The sequence below is a fragment of the Marmota flaviventris genome, chromosome 16 (assembly GCF_047511675.1).
Source record: "Marmota flaviventris isolate mMarFla1 chromosome 16, mMarFla1.hap1, whole genome shotgun sequence".
Classification (NCBI taxonomy): domain Eukaryota; kingdom Metazoa; phylum Chordata; class Mammalia; order Rodentia; family Sciuridae; genus Marmota; species Marmota flaviventris.
The window spans coordinates 36,028,426-36,047,434 of NC_092513.1; the positions used below are offsets into that span (position 1 = coordinate 36,028,426).

At 41.5% G+C, this 19,009-nt stretch overlaps 1 protein-coding gene across 1 annotated transcript in view; it reads right to left on the bottom strand.

Moving 5' to 3' along the window:
• Positions 1–19,009, bottom strand: part of Mocos (molybdenum cofactor sulfurase) — a 48,694-nt gene that overhangs the window by 16,563 nt on the left and 13,122 nt on the right. Inside the window, exons 5-10 of the mRNA XM_027935752.2 lie at positions 18,661–18,737; positions 16,568–16,767; positions 11,836–11,952; positions 10,036–10,485; positions 8,181–8,343; positions 355–433 (exon numbers count right to left, since the gene is read on the bottom strand). Coding sequence (XP_027791553.2) covers positions 355–433; positions 8,181–8,343; positions 10,036–10,485; positions 11,836–11,952; positions 16,568–16,767; positions 18,661–18,737 — 1,086 coding nt within the window. The remainder of the gene's footprint in view (positions 1–354; positions 434–8,180; positions 8,344–10,035; positions 10,486–11,835; positions 11,953–16,567; positions 16,768–18,660; positions 18,738–19,009) is intronic.

Here is a 19,009-nt window from a genome sequence, read left to right on the forward strand (position 1 = left end):
AAGGGACAGCGAGCACAAAGACTTGATAAAGGAGCATGATTGGTAGGTGTGAAGAATACCATGGAGGGGCTGGGATTGTGGCTCAGCGATAGAGCACTCTCCTAGCACAGGTGGGACCCGGGTTTGATCCTCAGCACCACATAAAAATAAAAGGCATTGTGTTGTGTCCATCTACACCTAAAAAATAAATATTTTTTAAAAAAGAATTCCATGGAGCCCATGTGATCAGGGTGCAGCATGCAGCAGAGTGGATGGAGGGTGTGGCCAACGAGGGGCTCCTCAGGGCAATGCCCTCGTCCCCCTCCATGCCACCCTGCCAACACAGCCAGGATTTTACCTGCTTCAGAGTCTCACCTGTCAGCACAGACCTTGCTCTGGCAAATCTGAGCCTGTTTACTGTCTTCCTCAAGAGGCACCTCTATAGGTTCCATCCCTAGTGAACAAAGATGAAGACAAACATCATTACGTACAAAGAACAGCTATGCAAGAAAAGCCCGTTGCCCTGAAATACACAGGAATTTCAATGACACTGGAATTTGGTTGCATCAAGAAAGGGTCTGGGTCCTGGAAACCTTTTAATAACACAAAGATTTTCTTCAGCCACCAAGAGCATGTGCTTTAAGCAATTTTCTCATGAAAGATTCTATGTAGGGACAACTGCATCCATAATCTGCAAATTACTTTGAAAGATTTCTCTATTCCATTTTACCCCACATCCTGTGATCATTGTTCTCTAAGCCACCTTAAATTCTTTATTTTTTCAATATTTTTAAAATATCTTTTAGCTGTTGATGGACCTTTATTTTATTTATTTGTGTGTGGTGCTGAGAATCGAACCCAGTGCCTCACACATGCTAGGCAAGCGCTCTTTCACTGAGCTACAACCCCAGCCCTAAGGTACATTAAAATCTTTAGAAATAAGCAATCAGGCATGAAGTTGCATTCCATAAAGACATCAGCATAGAGTGTCAAAATTCTCAATCCCTGGGAATCAGCATCAAATTGTATTCCTGCATCAATCATCATTATTGCAAAAAAAAAAAAACTAATAATGATAACAATAAAACTTACTTTGTCAGCAGGATTGGAAAGTTATACTTTCTTCTTTATAAAAGAGTGTGTAACATACATGCATTGGAAAAATAACAATAATTAACATGTTAATATCCTGGGTACCTGAACTTGAACAATAAGGGTCCAATAAGAGAACATTATATATCATTCTCAGTGACAAAAATAGATACAAAAATATGAAACCCAGGAATGTATTTAAAAATTACTGCCAATAACTGGGGATGTAGCTCCATGGTATAGAAGTTGCCTAGCATGCACAAGACCCTGAGTTCAATCCTTAGTACCACAAGAAAAGAAAAAAAAATTACTGCCAAGTAGTATTTTTCTTTCTCAGGATATCAGGGATACTCAATATAAAAAAATCCACAAATGTAAAATATCTCATTAATAGACTGTGGGAGAAAAATAGGATAACCAACAGATTATCTTTCTAAGAATGGACAATTAATCTTGATAAAAGTTTTATAAAATAAGAACTACTTTAGCCTGAAAAAAAATAAATCTTTTAAAACTCCAAAGTAAACATCATTCTTATTTTTGAAATATCGGAAACTTTCCATTCGAGTCAGTCCCACTACTGCTCCATTCAACATTACCAAAGAAAACTTAGAAAAATGTGCTCATGTAAGAAAAAGAGAAATAAAAATTGGAAAGGAATATAACAAAACCACAATTATTAGAAGAAACAGGAAATCAGAAATTTAATAAAAGGCTTCTTTACCCTGGGAAAACATTGAAGCCAGCAGAGAGATTTGCTACACCTAATCCCTAGAGACCCTGTTCCTAGTGCAGCACCATATAATTAGGAAAAGAACCCCCCCTATCTCTCAGCTTCACCTAGGAAAGGGAAAGGGTTGGTTTACATAGTCAGTACCCAACTTTTCCAAGGGAACTCCCCAGAGGATTGGCTTCTGCCTTCATAGCTTGGAGCCTGGAGCTATGCATGAGTTTGGCATAGTTAAGCCACCAAGGGGAGAAGGGAGGCAGAAACTTGAACTGGTAGATGCCATTGATCCTCCCTATTCTCAGAGCAAACAGACAAAAATCCAAAGCTGCCAACTTCTGTTAAGGGAGAGAAAGAGTTAGTAGTGACCCTGAATCTCTAGCTGGGCTCATTGGTAAGGGTCTTCTCCCATATGAGGCTTGTTCATGAAGACTGTGAGAGGTTTTTTCTTTGTCTAATACACAGACACCAACATAGAGAGCTGAGAAAAATGAAAAAATCAGAAAAAGATGTTCCAAACAAAGGAATAAGAGAAATTTCCAGAAACTGACCCTAATGAAATGGAGCTATATGATTTACCTGATAAAGAATATTTCTCAAACTCTTATAAAAGATACCAAGATAAAGAGGGCAATTCATGGGCTAGGGTTGTGGCTCAGTGGTAGAGCACTTGCTTTGCACATGTGAGGCACTGGGTTCAATCCTCAGCACCACATATAACACATATAAATAAATAAAGGTATTGTGTATCCATCTACAATTGAGAGAGAGAGAGAGAACACAATTCATGAACAAAGTGAATATATTAACAAAGAGATAAAAAATTAAAAAGTACCAGACCAAAATTATAGAGCTAAAGAACAAAATAACTGAACTAAAAAAAAAAATTTCAACTGCAAACTAGATAAGCAGAAGAATGGATGAGTAAACTTAAGCATGTGTCCTGCAAAAAAATTCATTCAGAGGGGGCAAAAAAGAAAGAAGAAAAAAATTTAGGGAATTATGAGACACCATCAAGTAGATCAGTATACCCATTATGGGAGTCCAAAGAGAAGAAAAGAACAAAAAGTTTATTCAAAGATATAATGGCTGAAACCTTCCCAAATACAGGGAAGCAAATGGACATCCAGATCTGAGAAACTCCCAAAACACTAAATAAAATTTACCTAAAGACATGCACACTATGACACAAATAATCAAATTGTCAAAAATTAGCCAGGTGTGGTAGTGCACACCTGTAATCCCAAAGGCTCAGGAGACTGAGGCAGGAGGAACACAAATTCAAAAACAACTTCATCAACTTAAAGAGGCCCTGAGCAATTTAGGAATACCCTGCCTTAAAATTAAGAATAAAATAAAAAGGGCTGGGGATATAGGTCAGTGGTTTAGTGCCCTTGGATTCAATCCCTGGTACAAAAAAAAATTTAAGTAAAAAAATCAAATACTTTTGAAAGAATTGTAAAGTTCTGGACTTGTATCCAGAACATATAGTCTCACGAGTCAATAATAAAAAGGACGAATTATCCACTTTAAAACAGGCAAAAAAAAAAAATCAAAGCGATTCTTTTGAAAAAGATATACAAATGGACAATAATTTAGGAAACAATATAATAACCACCAAGTGATGAGTGGATATGGCACACCATACAGTGGGACATTATTCCACAATAAAAATGAAGTACTGATCATGCTACAACATGAATGCCTCTGGAAAACACTATGTCAAGTGAACAAGCTTATCACATATTGTATGATTCAATCCATGTGAAATATTTACAATGTGAAAATACATAGAAACAGAAAGTAGGTTAGTGGTTGCCAAAGACTGGAAATGAGCCTGGGAATGGGAAGTGACTACAAATGGGCACAGAGTTTCTTCTTCTTGGGGTTGATGAAAATGTTCTAAAATTGGTTGTGGTAAAGGTTATACAGCCTTGAGAGTACACTAAAGAAAACACTGACTGTAAACTTTATTAAATAGATGAATTTCAAGGTATGTTAAGTAAATAGCAACAAAGTTAGAAAAAATAAAAGGATAGAAAATGATATACCAGGCCAACAAATCAAGAGACAGCTGGGGTCACTTGTAATATCAGATAGATAATTTCATACTTCACAGTTTGGAACAAGGAAGATTACCATGTACAAAGAGGGAGATTACTTAAACAGGGACAATCCACCAAGAAGATATAATACTGAGTAAAGCAAAACTAACAGAAATATTCAGGAAAATTAGACAAAGCCATAATTACACTCCTCTCAGTGATAAAATAGAGCTAATAGGCAGAAAAATCAGCAACTACATAGAAACACTGGATAATACCATCAACCAACTGGATCTAATTGACATTTGTAGAAAATTCCACCCAATAACAGCAGAATACACAGGAGATGTTCATGGAAACAGAAGATATCCTGGATCATAAACCAAACCTTTGCAAACTTTAATGAATTAAAATCATACAGAGTATGTTTCTCTTTTGGAGAGTTTAATGGAATTCAAATCAATAATAGATAAGAAGAAAATCTCCAAACATTTAGAACTTAAACAACACTTCTAGGTAATTCAGGGGTCAAAAGAATGTAAAGGGCATAAATAATACCCCCAAAAGATACTTGACATCATTAGACATAAGTAAATGAAAACTAAACCATGAAATAATATTACACTTTCATTAAAATGAACCACCATTTGACCCAGTTATCACATGCCTCACTATATACATAAAAGACTTAAAAAATCAGCATACTACAGTGACACAGTCACATCAAGGTTGACAGCATCTCAATACACAATAGCTAAGCTGTGGAACCAACTTAGGTGTCCTATATATGTAATGGAATATCACTCAGCCATAAAAAAATAATGACTCTGTGACATTTGCTAGAAAATGGATGGATCTGGAGACTACCATGCTAAGTGAAATAAGCCAATCCCAAAAAAAACAAAGGTCAAATGTACTTTCTGATATGTGGATGCGAACACACAAGAGGGGTAGGGGAAAAATAAAAGTTCAGTAGATTAGACAAAAGAAAATGAAGGGAAGGGAGGGGGACAGGAAATTGGAAAGTCAGTGGAATAAATCGGACTTCACTTTCTTTTGATCATATATAAATGAACCACAGTGAATCTCCACATCATGTGCCTCCATAAGACTGGGATCCTAATTAGAATAAGAATGTACTCCATGTTTGTATAAATTTGTTCTTTTTAGTTATACATGACAGTACTCTACTGTCATGTATAACTAAAAAGAACAAATTTTAAAAATAAAAATAAATGTTTAAAAATTTTAAAAAATATTCGGACAATCCCAATTTTGCTGGGAATGCAAGATGGTACAACTCTAAGAAATAGTTGGGCAGTTTCTTTTCAAGATAAACATATTCTTGCTGTATTACTCAGCAATTCACTCCTAGTTATTTTTTAGAGAAATAAAAACTTCTTATCACCCAAATATCTGCACATGCATGTTCACATTGGTTCTATTCATAATTGCTCAAAACTGGACAGTGCTATCTGTAATGCCTCCAGGGGAGGGGAAAATTAACCACACCTCCAATTTCTATAATCCTGTGTCCAACAGCCAGAGTCAAGGGCAACACAATATTTGGCTTATGTGTGGCACAAGGCCTAGTTTCCAGGAGGCTGCTGTCCAGCCACAAGCCCCCAGGGCTGGTCAGTCCATTGGTGTTTGCAGACCTGGCTGGAGGCTATTTGTACATAATGGCTTATACATACTGAGATGTCTCAGGAAGGGTTCCCAAGACACTGGAGACAAAGGTTGGAACAAAAGAAACTCACTTTTTAAATAAGATACCATTTGTCTACTCAAAAATAGTGAACAAGCAAAAATTAAAAAAATTATTTAAAACTAGAAACAATTCAAATATTCTTCAATGAATAGATGGATAAATACACTCTGCTACTTCCATACCTTGGAATACTACTCTGCAATCAAGAAGAATGAACTACTGTTACATTGTTACATTGAGTAACTGGGGTGGATTTCAAAGGCATCATGCTGAGTGAAAGAAGGTAATCTGAAAAGATCACATACTGTATGATTCTGTGGATAGAACATTCTCAAAAAGATAAACCTACAGTGATGGAGAGCAGATCACTGGTTGCCAGGTGTTAAGAGCAGGGAAGGGGAGACTACAGAGAACTAGCATAAGGGAATTCTTTGGGGGTGATGGAGTTGTTCTGTATGTGGATTATGGAGTTGGCTACACACATATGGGAGAACAGAAGGCCAAGAGTTGTCCACCAGTTTGGAAGAATGAGCTCACAAGACTTCTTCTGTAACTCTAGTAATATTGGCCTATTGGCTCAAGGAAAAAAAAAAACTTGGAACAGAAGAACATACAGCCAAGAAAACAATCATACATATATAACAATGTGGGGCTGCAGTGGTAGCTCAGTGGTACAGCACTTGCCTAGCATGTGTAAGGCACTGGGTTTGATCCGCAGCACCATGTAAAAATAAAAAATAAAATAAAATTTCAAATATATGTATATATATGAAAATGTGATGTCACAAAAGATCAGTTACAAGTTAGGAGAGAAATTTTAATATTCTGTAAATGGTAGGTAGGGTGAGGAAGGAGGAGCAAAAAGACCTAGGAGAGGTACATAGAATAATTCAGCTTTATAGTATGAATATTCCTCAAAAAACTTGTAATTTAACCCAGCTATTCCACTCCTGTTTATACCCAAAGAACTTAAATCAGCATACTACAGTGACACAGCCACATCAATGTTGATAGCAGCTCAATTCACAATAGCTAAGCTGTGGAACCAACCTAGGTGCCCTTGAACAGATGAACAAATAAAGAAAATGTGGTATATTTACACACCATTACTCAACCATAAAAAAATGACTTTATGACATTTGCTGGAAAATTAATGGATCTGGAGACTACCATGCTAAATGAAATAAGCCAATCCCCAAAACCAAAGGTCAAATATTCTCTCTGATATGCAGATGCTAACACACAACAGGGGGAGAAGGGAAGAATAGAAGTTCAGTGGATTAGACAAAGGAATGAAGAGAAGAGAGAAGGAATGGGAATAGGAAAGACAGTGGAATGAATCAGATATAACTTTCCTATATGTGTGTATTAATAGACCATAGTGAAACTCTACATCATGTACAACCACAAGAATGGGATCCTAATTAGGATATACTATACTCCATATATGTACAATATGTCAAAATACACTCTATTGTCATGTGTACCTAAAAAGAACAAATAAAAATTCAACTTTATTTGCAATATTTATTATTATTATTCTTTATTTTTTTTAAAAAAAAAAAAAAGGAGGAAAGAAGAATCTGAAGGAAATGTGACCAAGAGTTAAGATTTTTTAGAAGTGTGGATGATATAATTGTCTATTGTGTTATTCTCCTCTGCTGTCCAACACTAACCACTAGACACCTTTAACTAATTAAATTAATTGAATAAATTGTAAGAGTCAGTTCCAGTGTCCCACTAGCCACCTGTGACTGGTTGTTAACAATTGGACCAGATAGTGAACATTCCCATCATCACAGAAAGTTCTGAACAGAGCTGGTCTATACATTTCTGTATGTTAGTTCACAATAAAAATTATTAGCAAGGAAGAATTAGGACTGGGGGCATAGCTCAACGGTAGAGCACTTGCTGAGCATACACAAAGCCCTGGATTGGAGTCCCAGCACCACACACTGAGAAAGGAAGAGTTAATGCCTACAGTACATATTATAACAAGAGAAGGAATTAAGAATATAGGTAAAGGGCTGAGGCTGTGACTCAGTGGTAGCCACTTGCCTGGCATGTGTGAGGCACTGAGTTCCATTCTCAGCACTGCATATAAATTAATTAAAAAAATGTCTATCAACAACTAAAAAAATATTTTAAAAAAAGAATATAGGTAAAAAGGGCATCATATAATTTCAAAGTTTATACCTAGTTACTTACTGATTGAATGGTCGGGTTGTCACCTCTCCCAAGAAATTTTCCAAAACAAAAGGAAATTTTGCTGGGTACCATTTCACTTAGTCTAGAATAATTTTAATATGTAATAAAAGAAAAGCCATTCCAACTTCTGATTAGGCAAAGGGGAGGGTGGAGGGGGTTATGAGGGTAGGAAAGATGGTGGAATGACATGAACATCATTACCCTAGGTACATGTATGATTGCACAAACGGTGCATCTCTGCACTGTGTACAATCAGAGAATTGAAATGTTGCTCTCCATTTATGTACAATGAATTGAAATGCATTCTGCTGTCATGTACAACTAAGTAGAATAAAAACTTTAAAAAAAAAAAAAAAAGCCATTCTATTCCCATCACACGAGTAGGAAAGCCGCCCTGTGGGAAGGAGCCCTTTTAGACCTTGTGCTTTGATGACCATGATCCTTTGCTGCAGGTCAATGAAGGGCTGGATCAGGCAGAGGCGGGGCTCCTGCTTCTGACTCAGGCAAATGCCGTTGTGATTCACAACCATCCAGCTCCGGTCATACAGGAGCCCGTGGTTGCCTACAGGCCACTTGGTCACCTAAACAAAAGGTAGGAGTATTTTAGACCAAGGCAAAACTGATCTTCACATTATTGAACAGGGGCTGCACAAATCCAGATGGACTTCATGAATTCAACACATATTCTCAAAGGAAGAAAGAGAGGAGGAGGAGAAAGTGGAGGAAGAGAACAAGGCAAATGGAGGCAGCAGGGAGCGAGATTTCCCTTCAAAATACAAATTATACCTACTGCCCAGATCTTGATGTCTAATACTATTCTCCAACAGAGAGAACTGGGTGAAGAAATGGTCATTCTAGGACCAGGTCAGGTCAGTTTGGAGGAATGAGATGTTAAGACTCATTCTGTAACTCTAGTCTTATAGGCCTATTGGTTCATGGAAAAATAAATTTCTACTGAGTCTCCATATCCTCATCTGTAAAATGGGACACCAATGCCTGCCTGGGCCATCTTTTTGCTTATCCTAGAGAACAAAACTCATCTATGAAAACAGATCCCTCATTGGTAAGGGGAACACGGAGTCCTCACCTGCGTTCATTCAGGAAGAAGTGAATTTGCTGGTTTATGATCTTAGCCTGGAGGCCAGGCCCTTATGGGACCACTCTGAAACACAGGCCAACAAACAGCCCTGACCTTGGTATGTCAAATGAGGAGCCAGAGAGCCTGTCATCCCAGAGGCTTAGGAGTCTGGAATATTTGCCTGGAACTTGAGACACACATGGAGATTATAGAAAGAGAGCCTCAGATTGGCCATACCAGGAGAAATGGCTTCTTGGAAACCAGGGCTAGTTGCCAGACAAGGGAAGACTCCTGTCCCCCAGGTGCAAAGAGGGCCCAGCCAATATGTTTGCAGATATAACATATGTTGTCCTTCAATATCTGTGGGGGATTGGTTCCATGACTCCCCACATAGACACAAAATCTGTGGATGCTCAAACCCCTTGATTAGTGGTACAGTATTTGCAGATAACCTGCAAAAATTCTCCCATGCACTTTCACACTCCAGGTTATTGGTACTACCTAGCACAATATAATTGTTATGTGCTGTTGTTTAGGGAATGATGACAAGGAAAAAGAAAGTCTATATATGCTAACGACAGATGCACTTAAAATAATTTGTTTTGATTTGAAGTTGATTGAATCAACAGATGCAGAACCATAGATAGATACAGAAGGCTGGTACAGTTTTCCTGTAGGAAGCTCTGAGCAGAACAAATCTCAGAGCATGGACCCAAAGGTCAGCAGACCCATGTTCAAATCCTTGCTCTGTCATTTGTTTACAGGTGACCTGAACAGAGTGCTGAACCTTAATCCATTCATGAACTACATCTATGGAATAGGGATAATGTCACCCTTCACCTCGTGTGGCTGCTTTAAGGATCAAATAAAATGAAGCATGTTAAGTGCTTCAGCAAGGAGCTAGCACGTGCATTCAAGGAAAGTGACAGCTATAATGACTAACAGGTGTGTGACACTCAGAAACAGGGTCATCCCAGGGTCCCCATGAGCAGAATCATGTTCAGAAGTCAGCCTGTAGGTAGAGAGGCAGAATGAGAATGAGAACAACATTTCATACGACAACTCTGACATAGTACTTTGATTTCTGCATGCTTTTCTTCACCTGCTACATCTTTTCTTCAATTTATCCCCCTCAAAAAAATCCCAAAAAGGAAGCAAAGAGAAGCAGTTTCTGTGCTGCAGCGAAAGCTCTTACCTCAAAGGCAGCACAGGACTTGATGGGGTAGAGGTAAAGGTTGGTGACAACGCGTGGCCCATGGTCCCCATGCAGGGCACCTGCAGCTTTTTCCAAAGACAGCTGCTGGCTTCTGGTGGCCTCACTTTGTGGTGGATGCAAACACATGGCATTGGAACCTGGATGAGAGTCAGGGCAAACCCCAGAGCCTGTGCCGATGTCATTCTGAGGCAGGACATGTCTGTCTGTGACAGCAGGCATGTCCTGGGCTTTGCCCTCTGCTGATGGGACTCCAGCTTCCCTGGGACCAGCCGGAAGCTGATCACTTGGTGAGCGCAGGCGGGTAGCTATGATGAACCTGAGAAAGGCCTGGGCGTCCTCAAGTGTAGACATGTATCCAAATGAAACCCTCACAGATCCTGTAGGCTGCCCATCTATGAGGTCGACGTCATCTCCACAGACATGACCAGCCTGGAGTACAAGGGAGGTAAATCAGCCAGAGGGACTCATGCCTTCTGGATCAATCAGAAACAGTTTTGTAAAACAAATTTTGTCAATTTTAAAATTAACCCAGGAAAACAGACCTACTACACCAACATACGCTGCATGTATGAGACACGGGGTTCAGCTCTGAATGCTCAGGGGCCAGCTTCCTGGACCCCATTTTGTTTAGCTGTGAACCAACACCAATCTCCAAAGGCCGTGAAAGAGCTTAGCAGAAATACTTCCTGTAAAGTGTTGAACCCAGAGCTGGCACAGTGCTGGCCACAGAGGGGTCAAAGAACAGACCAGAGTTTCACAAGCCCTGAGGGTTGGCTTCCCTGTAAAACCAAGGCTGAAGCAAAAGAAATACCTGCTGGCCAGCCCCTCAGTCCCTATGAGAACCAAAGAGAAGCCGACATCCCTGAGAGATGCCCCTTGACATGAACGAAAGACAGAGATGCTGTCCCTAAATGACTTAGGCCCAAGTCAACCTAAGTGTACCCTCTAGGAGGGAGGAAAGAAGCAGAAAGATGTCCGTCTCTTAGCCCAGCCGCCTGGTACTGGTCACCGGTCAATGTAGCATATAAGGCTACACCTCCCACGTGCTAATTCCAGTCCAGTCAGCCAAAGAGATGGGACCATGCCATTCCACACAATCAAATGTTGCATCTAGAACTGCATTTATTCTAAGCCTCTCTCTCCCTCTCTCCCCACCCCACCCTCTTTCTCTCCATCTCTTCCCCATCACTCCTTTTAAATAAAATCCAATTTGTGGTTAGTTGGAATCTAGTACAAACAAATTCAGCAGCAATCAAAAGAAACTCAAAATTAGAAACCTCCAAAATAAATAAGGGCTCTTTGCCACTCAAACGATTCTACTCTTATGAAATGGTTCAAAACAGACTGCACCCTGAAGTGGAAAACCTTGGCCCAGGAGAGAAGGGAAGGCAGGGATTCAGAGAAACAAAGAATCCCTAGAGCCAGGGAAGAGTTCACGATTTGTAGAGAGGCTCACTCTAGCTAGGGGACTGTCCCCAAGGAACGCTGAACTAGTTAAGGGTGTGTCCTTGCACATGCCTCCTTAACAGCTCTCTCTGCCTTTAAATTTCTGCCCTCAAAGTAAAAAGTGAATCAGAAACTACTGCCATCAAGATAATATCTTGAAGTAGTTTCTACTCATTCACCTCCTTTTCTTTTGTATAGCCTCAGAATAGGCCCCAAGAAATCAAGCCAAAGAACTAGCCCCACCAGACACATGACCAGTCAAAGTGCAGCTGACCCCTCCCCACCACGTCGTCTCGGTGATCTGAGTCACAGCACTTGGGCCATGGCACTGACCTGAAGATGCTTCTTGACCTTCTCATTGCTTATCCCCAGGTGCCTCTGGCAGGCCCCAGTGTTGCAGAAGCAGCCAGTTCGCAGGTGGATGTTGTACAGGCTGGCCATTTTGTCTACCTGTGGATTAAACATGACACACAGCAGGTGTTACAGATGTCCAGTGGTACTCTAATTGCCTGGGAGAGTTTCAGGTCAGCATTTAGGGCCTTTCCCAATAATAAAACAATGATCTTGTTACTAAGGAAAAAAACTAAATAAACCCTCTAGCTTTGTTAGTTGATTTAAAAATCACTGATTTTTGAGGTCACATGACTGGGCAAGGGCAATACTTATGAGTCTCCCACCAGCTATGCTGTGGCTCCTCCTCTGACATGTGGGTTATGATGACCAACAGCTGCCTGCATCACTCTTCAGGGACCTGATGGCTACTTTTGTTGAAAACACTGACTCTTACTTGGGCCTACATGTGTCTGAGAAGTGACTGGAATGAAATGAAAAGACTTGACCTCTCTGTCTTCAGATTGTATCTGTCTCCTTTAGGGCCTTCATTTTTAGGTCAGATTCTATGTAGCTCTGCACATAGAACATTGTTGAACATTTCAGAAATGTCTTGTCCCAAAATACAACAGAGGGTTATAACTTGACCCAGACCTGCCTGGTCTCTCCCCTCTTATAGCTAAAGACACCTATTAGGTGCCATGACCTGAAACACCAGACTATGAAGGTAGTGAAGAGGTAGCCCTCAGGTTCCTGGAAGCTCTCCATCTATCCCCAGAAAAGACATGAGTATTCCTCCCTCTGTTAGCCTCCCTCTTCCTCATGGCTCCTATTCTATACCCAGAACCCTCAATCCCTTGGTGCTGAGATGCTGATTTATGAGTAAAACTCCCTCTTCTCCATTTTTGGCTACTGAATAAAACCTTTCTTTCCCCCCAACACTTCTCTCTCAGACATTGATTTTTCAGTGGGATGAGCCCCTGGACCTGGATTCAGTAATAGTCTGAGACTGGAAGTTTGCTCTAAAATGGCATGTTCTATGACAGGTTTATTAAAGATTTGATAAATGTTTGGAAATAAAGGTTCAGCCAGTCAAATTACAGAAATATGCTTGAGAAAAGTGAAAATATCAAATTCAGGCGAAATTCCATGATCCCAGATGTTTCCAGCAAAGTTCACAAGAATAACACTTTGGCGCCACTGGGCAGCTCCTTGGCATCAGCTGCCACAGGGTCTGATCACAGAGCCAGCCCCAGCAAGGTGCCATTCCCAGTAGCACCACCTGGGCTCTCAATCAATCTGGAAATCATTGTGTCATATGCATATCCTTTTCATGTTTCTCAAACTTTGGGTTCAACCGGAACAGTCGCTCAGTCTGAGCTGGGAACTCAGAAGTTCCCAAGTCTCTTCTGATCTCTAAAGACTCTGGAAGGTGGTTCACATTCACTTGAGCCCACAGGAATGTTTGTGCCGACTCTTTGGCTGTGAGTCAAGGACTCTACTCCCTTGGGGCACCCTGTGTGGGTCCTCAGCCCAGGTAGGTCAGGCTGAATTCAGGGAGAGAGTCATCTAACTACATTCAAGGAAACAAAGACATCTTACCCACATGGGTAAGCCTTTGAACGTCACATACCAAGTGTCCAGAGGCAGCCACAAGGAACATAGTGTCCCCTGCAGACCACCAGTCACCACAGTCAGACTGGCTCTTGGCTGAGCAACCGTGCCTCCCATAGTCCCTTGTCAAGCTCATGACGTGTTCGCTCTGCCATCTCCCCTGGTCTGTCAGAGTGAGAAGAAGCCATCTCATTTTCTGGATTGAACCTGAAGGTCCTTGGAGAACAACTCTGTCCCTTCACCCTTGACTACTAGTGACATCCTGGAGGTCTCTGCACTGTGAGGTGAGACTTGGCAGAACTTCTGGGTCCAGCCAGCTCCTTCTTCAGTGTCCAGTCTCCATTCACAGAACACCATCTAGGGAAGCCCCGCCCCTCTCCCAGACCAGCTGTATCAGAAAGGACAATAGAAGCCCCCAGTGGCCATCCCTCCTCTCCCATATTCACTGTTCTGGTTAGCATTGCTGTAAAACAAGCCACTCAAACTTGGTAGAATGAGACAAAAACCACTGTATTGTGCTCATAGTGACAGTGGGTCAGGAATTCAGATTGCTCACAGAGGAGGCTTCTCTCTGTTCCATATCTCAAGTCCTAACTGGGACGACTCAAAGTCTAAGGCTTGACATGATCTGAAGACCCATTTATTTACTCATTTGGGTGTCTGATTACAATGCTGGAAGGGATCAAAATTTAGGGCGGACAACCATAGTGGCTGGGCGTGGCCTCTCCATTTGGTTTACCTTCCTCCAGCATGGCAACCTCAGGGGACAAGATGGCAGCTTACATGGTAACTCAGAGCTCCATAACTGAGTGTTCCAGGCAACAAAACATGCCATCACCTTTTCTGACCTAGCCTTAAAAGCCACACAGGGTCCCCTGTGTCATATTCTATTAGTTACAAGTGATTCACAAACTGGCTCAGATACAAGGGAAGAAATATTGGCCCCAGCCTTCCATGGAAGGAGTGTCAAGGTCACCTGGCAGAAGGATGTGGAGGGAAGACATTACTGCAACCATGCTTACACTCTGTCCCAATTTCCCACTTATGAGTCAGTCTCCTCCTGCCTTCATACCTAGGGAATTTCACCCAGGCCCAGCCAGGTGTAGGAGGCTGATCACAGAGGCAGGATGAGCATAGGGAGGGGTGGGAATAAGCCCAAGTGCAATGCACAGAAGCATCCCAGCCAGGAGGCTTGGTGTTCAATGTTCACTGAGCCCTTACTTTATCCCAGATCCTGTAGTAAGTGATGTGTATATATTACATCTCATCACCCTCATAACCACAATATGAGCAAGGCATATTGTCATCCTTGTTTCTTAGAGTGTTAGAAAGCTTAAGACAATTTACCCAAGATCACAGAGCTAGCAAGAAGTGGTCAGAATCTGATCCCATGTCTTAGTCACCATACACAGTAAGGACCCCCACCAGTGGGGAGAACAAAATTAGGAGATCCGGAAATTGAAAACAAGAACTCAAAGACTTCACATAGAAGGTTAAATTCTTTCACTTAGCCCCAGAAAAAGAGATAACCAAACCCAACCATGATGCCATCTGATCTTTCTGAAGGCTATCAAAATCCCTGTGGAATTCCCATACTGTGAAGCTTCCTTAGCCCAGGGTAACCATAACTGGAGTTTCCTGAACCACTGCAGGTGGCTACACCCCAGTTGTGAAGTTCACGGGGTGCTTTCCCCTATCAATGCTCAAAGGAAAAGACTGGCCCTGTGCCCAACCTCAGGGAGTGAGCACCCCTCTGTTCACTCAGTCTGGTGACTCCTCCTCTTTGAGTCTTCTCCTCCAGCGACACCTGCCATGGGACACATCATGGTCACCCATTGCCCTCTCTCAGTCCCTCAGGAAATACAAATTTACTTTAAATTCAAGAGTAAAATTTATTTTACCAATTACGTAGAATAACATATTTAAGAATATGCATTTTCTTGATGCATATTCTACCCCAACATACACAGGCAAAGCATTTAAAATTACATGCTTCACGGTGGTGCTGGGCTGGTTTTGTGGCAGGTGAGAGAGCTGAGGGTCATGGGAGTGGGGAGTTTGCACTGTCAAATTACTCAAGAGACACCTGGGGTTGTAGAGTGTCTTCTCTAAATGCTAATGGGGAGCAGCATCCCCCAGAAGAATAGTTCCCTTTGTGTTCTTTATAAAGTTTGTGGCTCTTTAGAAGAGCAGGGGCAGAGGTTCCTTTGGAAATGGACTTTTATGTTTTTGTTTCTGAGACAGGGCCTCCTTATGTTGGCTAGGCAGATCCCCAACTCCTGGGTTCAAGGGATTCTCCTGCCTCAGCCTCTTGAGTAGCTGGGAATACAGGCATGCACCACACTGGTTGGCTAGGAAATGGATTTTGTTTGGGATATTTGAAATTTATCAAAGGTGCATAGGGATTGTGGCTTTCAGGGGAAGATAAATACTTCCTTCTAAACTTATGATCAAATGGACCCCAACTCAAATACTTCCCAACCTGCTAAGCACAGTTTCCATTTTTTTAATGAGAAAATACGTGCAGAGTAGGCAGAAAATCTTTAGCCAACTCACCAAACCTTTGAACTCATCATATGCAAAAAATAGGCAGAAATAAGGGCTTTTGTGAGTTTAAAAAAAAGTGAATCATTTTTATGTCTCATAAAAAAAAACTCTGAATTTCAAATAACACACCAATAAATGCTGTTGAATCTCATGTATCATGGAGTACCAATCAGTCTGTGCATGAAATACCTCAGCTGGGGTATTTTGTCCCTAGTACTTTTCTGTCTAGATTACTTTAGGGTGTCTTCCTTTGCTGCCAAGCTGTCACCTGTACCCTGCCATTGCCATTGCTATCAGAAGAATCAGCCCCTCTCTTTCCAATTTGAAACTTTCAACCATGCCTGAGTAAAGAGGGCTGAAAAAATACATAGCCAAGCTTGTTCTGAGTGTAAGTGAGCATTAAGAAGCCTCTGAATGAGAGCCAGGTGGCTCTTGCAACAGCACCTGAATTTTGTCACCATGTTTCCGGGACACAGAGGCTTTGACTGCAAATTCCAGGGCTCAGAAAGGCTCCCAAGTTCCAGGAAGAGCAATTCTGTTGGAAGAGGGTCAGCAGGATGAAAAGAAAACTCACCTGGGAGTAACCAATGACGTTCCCATTGTCATCCAGTACATTAAAATTGATGACGGGACCCTGAACGTCAGGGCTGCTGAAATCCGAGTCTCTGTAAATCCGCACCACAGGGGCTCCATTGGGGTAGTGGAGAGAGGACAGGGCTGTATAGGTGTACTGAGCCAACGTGAAGGTGTGCTGCCTGATGTTCTCCATGCCACCTCAAAACAAAGGTGAAATGCCGAGTGTCAGGAATTCTACGTGAAAGGCCCTCTCATTTTTAAGAAAACAAGATCCTTACAACTGATCAACCTGGTCCTCATAGTAATCATTTTAAGTACTTGTAAGTATGGTAGGATATTGCCTTTATAACAAAGGTTTAGGTCTTTGGGACTAAAAATTAGTTTGACATTGCTGTTTCTGTAGAATTTTTCCATAGGAATTCTGCTGTATCTCTTATTTAAATATATATGTATTTAAATATGTATGTACATGTACATATACACACATGTATACATATATATGCATACTTAATGGAACTTCAACATGTAGATAATTTATACTCTTTGGTAACAGATTGGGAAAATGTATGTTTTCTTTAAATATCATTTTTTGTTGTTTGTGCCTACTAATGTTTAAATCATTTTAATTATGCAAAGCAATGAAGAGTACATGCTTCAACACGAACAGACCTTGAAAACATGCTAAGTGGAATAAGCTAGACACAAAAGGAAAAATATTGTGTTATTCCTTTCACATAAAATATCCACAAGGCAAGACAGAAAGGCCATCAGGGGTCACCAGGGGCTGGGAAGAGAAAGGGATGAGCAGCTATTGATTCAGGGGTAGTTTCAGTCTGGGGTAGTGAAAAGATTCTGGATGTGGGTAGTGGCAATTAATGCACAGCAATGTGAAGGTCCTTAAAACTACTGAGTTACATGCTTAAAATGGTCTAAATGGAAATTTTTATTTTATGTATATTTCACCACCATTGTTTGAAAAAGCAATTGAGTAGGAAAATAAAAAAGCAAAGTTTGCCATATTAGGGACTGATATTATCAAACTTTTGACTTTAAAGGCACCCCTGCCACCTGTGATTTCAATGTCCTGTTGATACCTTTCCTTGGAAAGTGGTTTTTCTATGCCCGTCTTTACCAGCTCCTCCCTTGGTCCTGGATGAGGCCCACTTACTCCTTACACCTCCATCAGGGCAGCCCTCCCTTCCATGAATCCCATCTGCCCCAGGGTTGGGCTGAGGCTGAGGACCTGGAGAGTCCTAGTAGTGTGACAGGACAGAGGGAGGAAGGGCTGCCTAACTGCTAAGTCACAGTCCCACTCTGAATGGACGGTACAGGCAGCACGTCCAATTCTGGATACTCAGCCTCTCAAGGAGTGGCCAGGAGCACAGCACCATGAGTGAGCCATGCTGACTAGATAAGTCTTCTTCCGGGCGTGGACCTTTGTGTCATCCCTGTGAGATGGGAAAAGGCATCTGTCTGTGTATCAGCCTCTGGGGAACAGCCCCACCTGTCCACACCCCTGAGTACTTATCAGGAAAGAAGATGCACATTGTACAAAAGCTGGTGAGCAGAGACAGTGATTGGGATTTGGAGTTATGTAAGACCTGCGTTTAAATCCTATCCTCCCAGTTCCCAGCTCCCCAGCCTGGGAAGATGTTTAACCTCTCTGACCCTCCACTCTTCTGTGGACAAGACAGCCTTGTCATCAGCTCCTGGGGGCGGGGGGCGCTGTGGAGAGGATCCAGCAGGACAACAGCTGAATGAAACCTCAGGATCTATAACCATTTCCAGTTCAGAGAATGAGGACAGTACCTCCATTTCTGTGCAGCTATTAATCTTCTGATTTGAAATGTCTCCCACCTGCTAAAATGTTCTTTTAGCTGGCAAAGCAAAACAACCCCCCAAAACCCTTCTCATTCCCTTTCTTTCAGAAGTTGCTTTGAAGATATTTAGAGTCAGATTTAACTGCATTCAATGTCCAGCTACTATGTATTACTTACTTCCATTGATATTGTCTCCTTTACAGGAACCACACCCGTGCCAGGGATCCCTCAAGACCACAAGCAATTCCATACAGGTAAAATGTCCACTGACCTGTGAGGCGCTCCAGGGCATCAAATCCATGTTTTAGTGCTATGATGTCAAGGAATGAAATGGTGCCATCTTCAAACCTATAACCATGGGGTGAGGGGAAGAAGATCAAGCTGTGGCCAACAGACTCCATGTGAATTGTGAGGTATGTAGCCAGGGTTTGACTTTAGCCAGAGTGATATCTATTAATAGCTTGCCTTTGACACTACTTTTCCCATCTGAAGAGGGGCTTTGCTCACCAAGAGCCAAGCTGTCTCTAGCCCTGATTGGCTCTTCAGCTTTCTCCAACTACTTAAAACTTCCTAGGGCAGGCTGGTAGTGGTGATAAAAGTCCCTAAAAGATATTCACCAT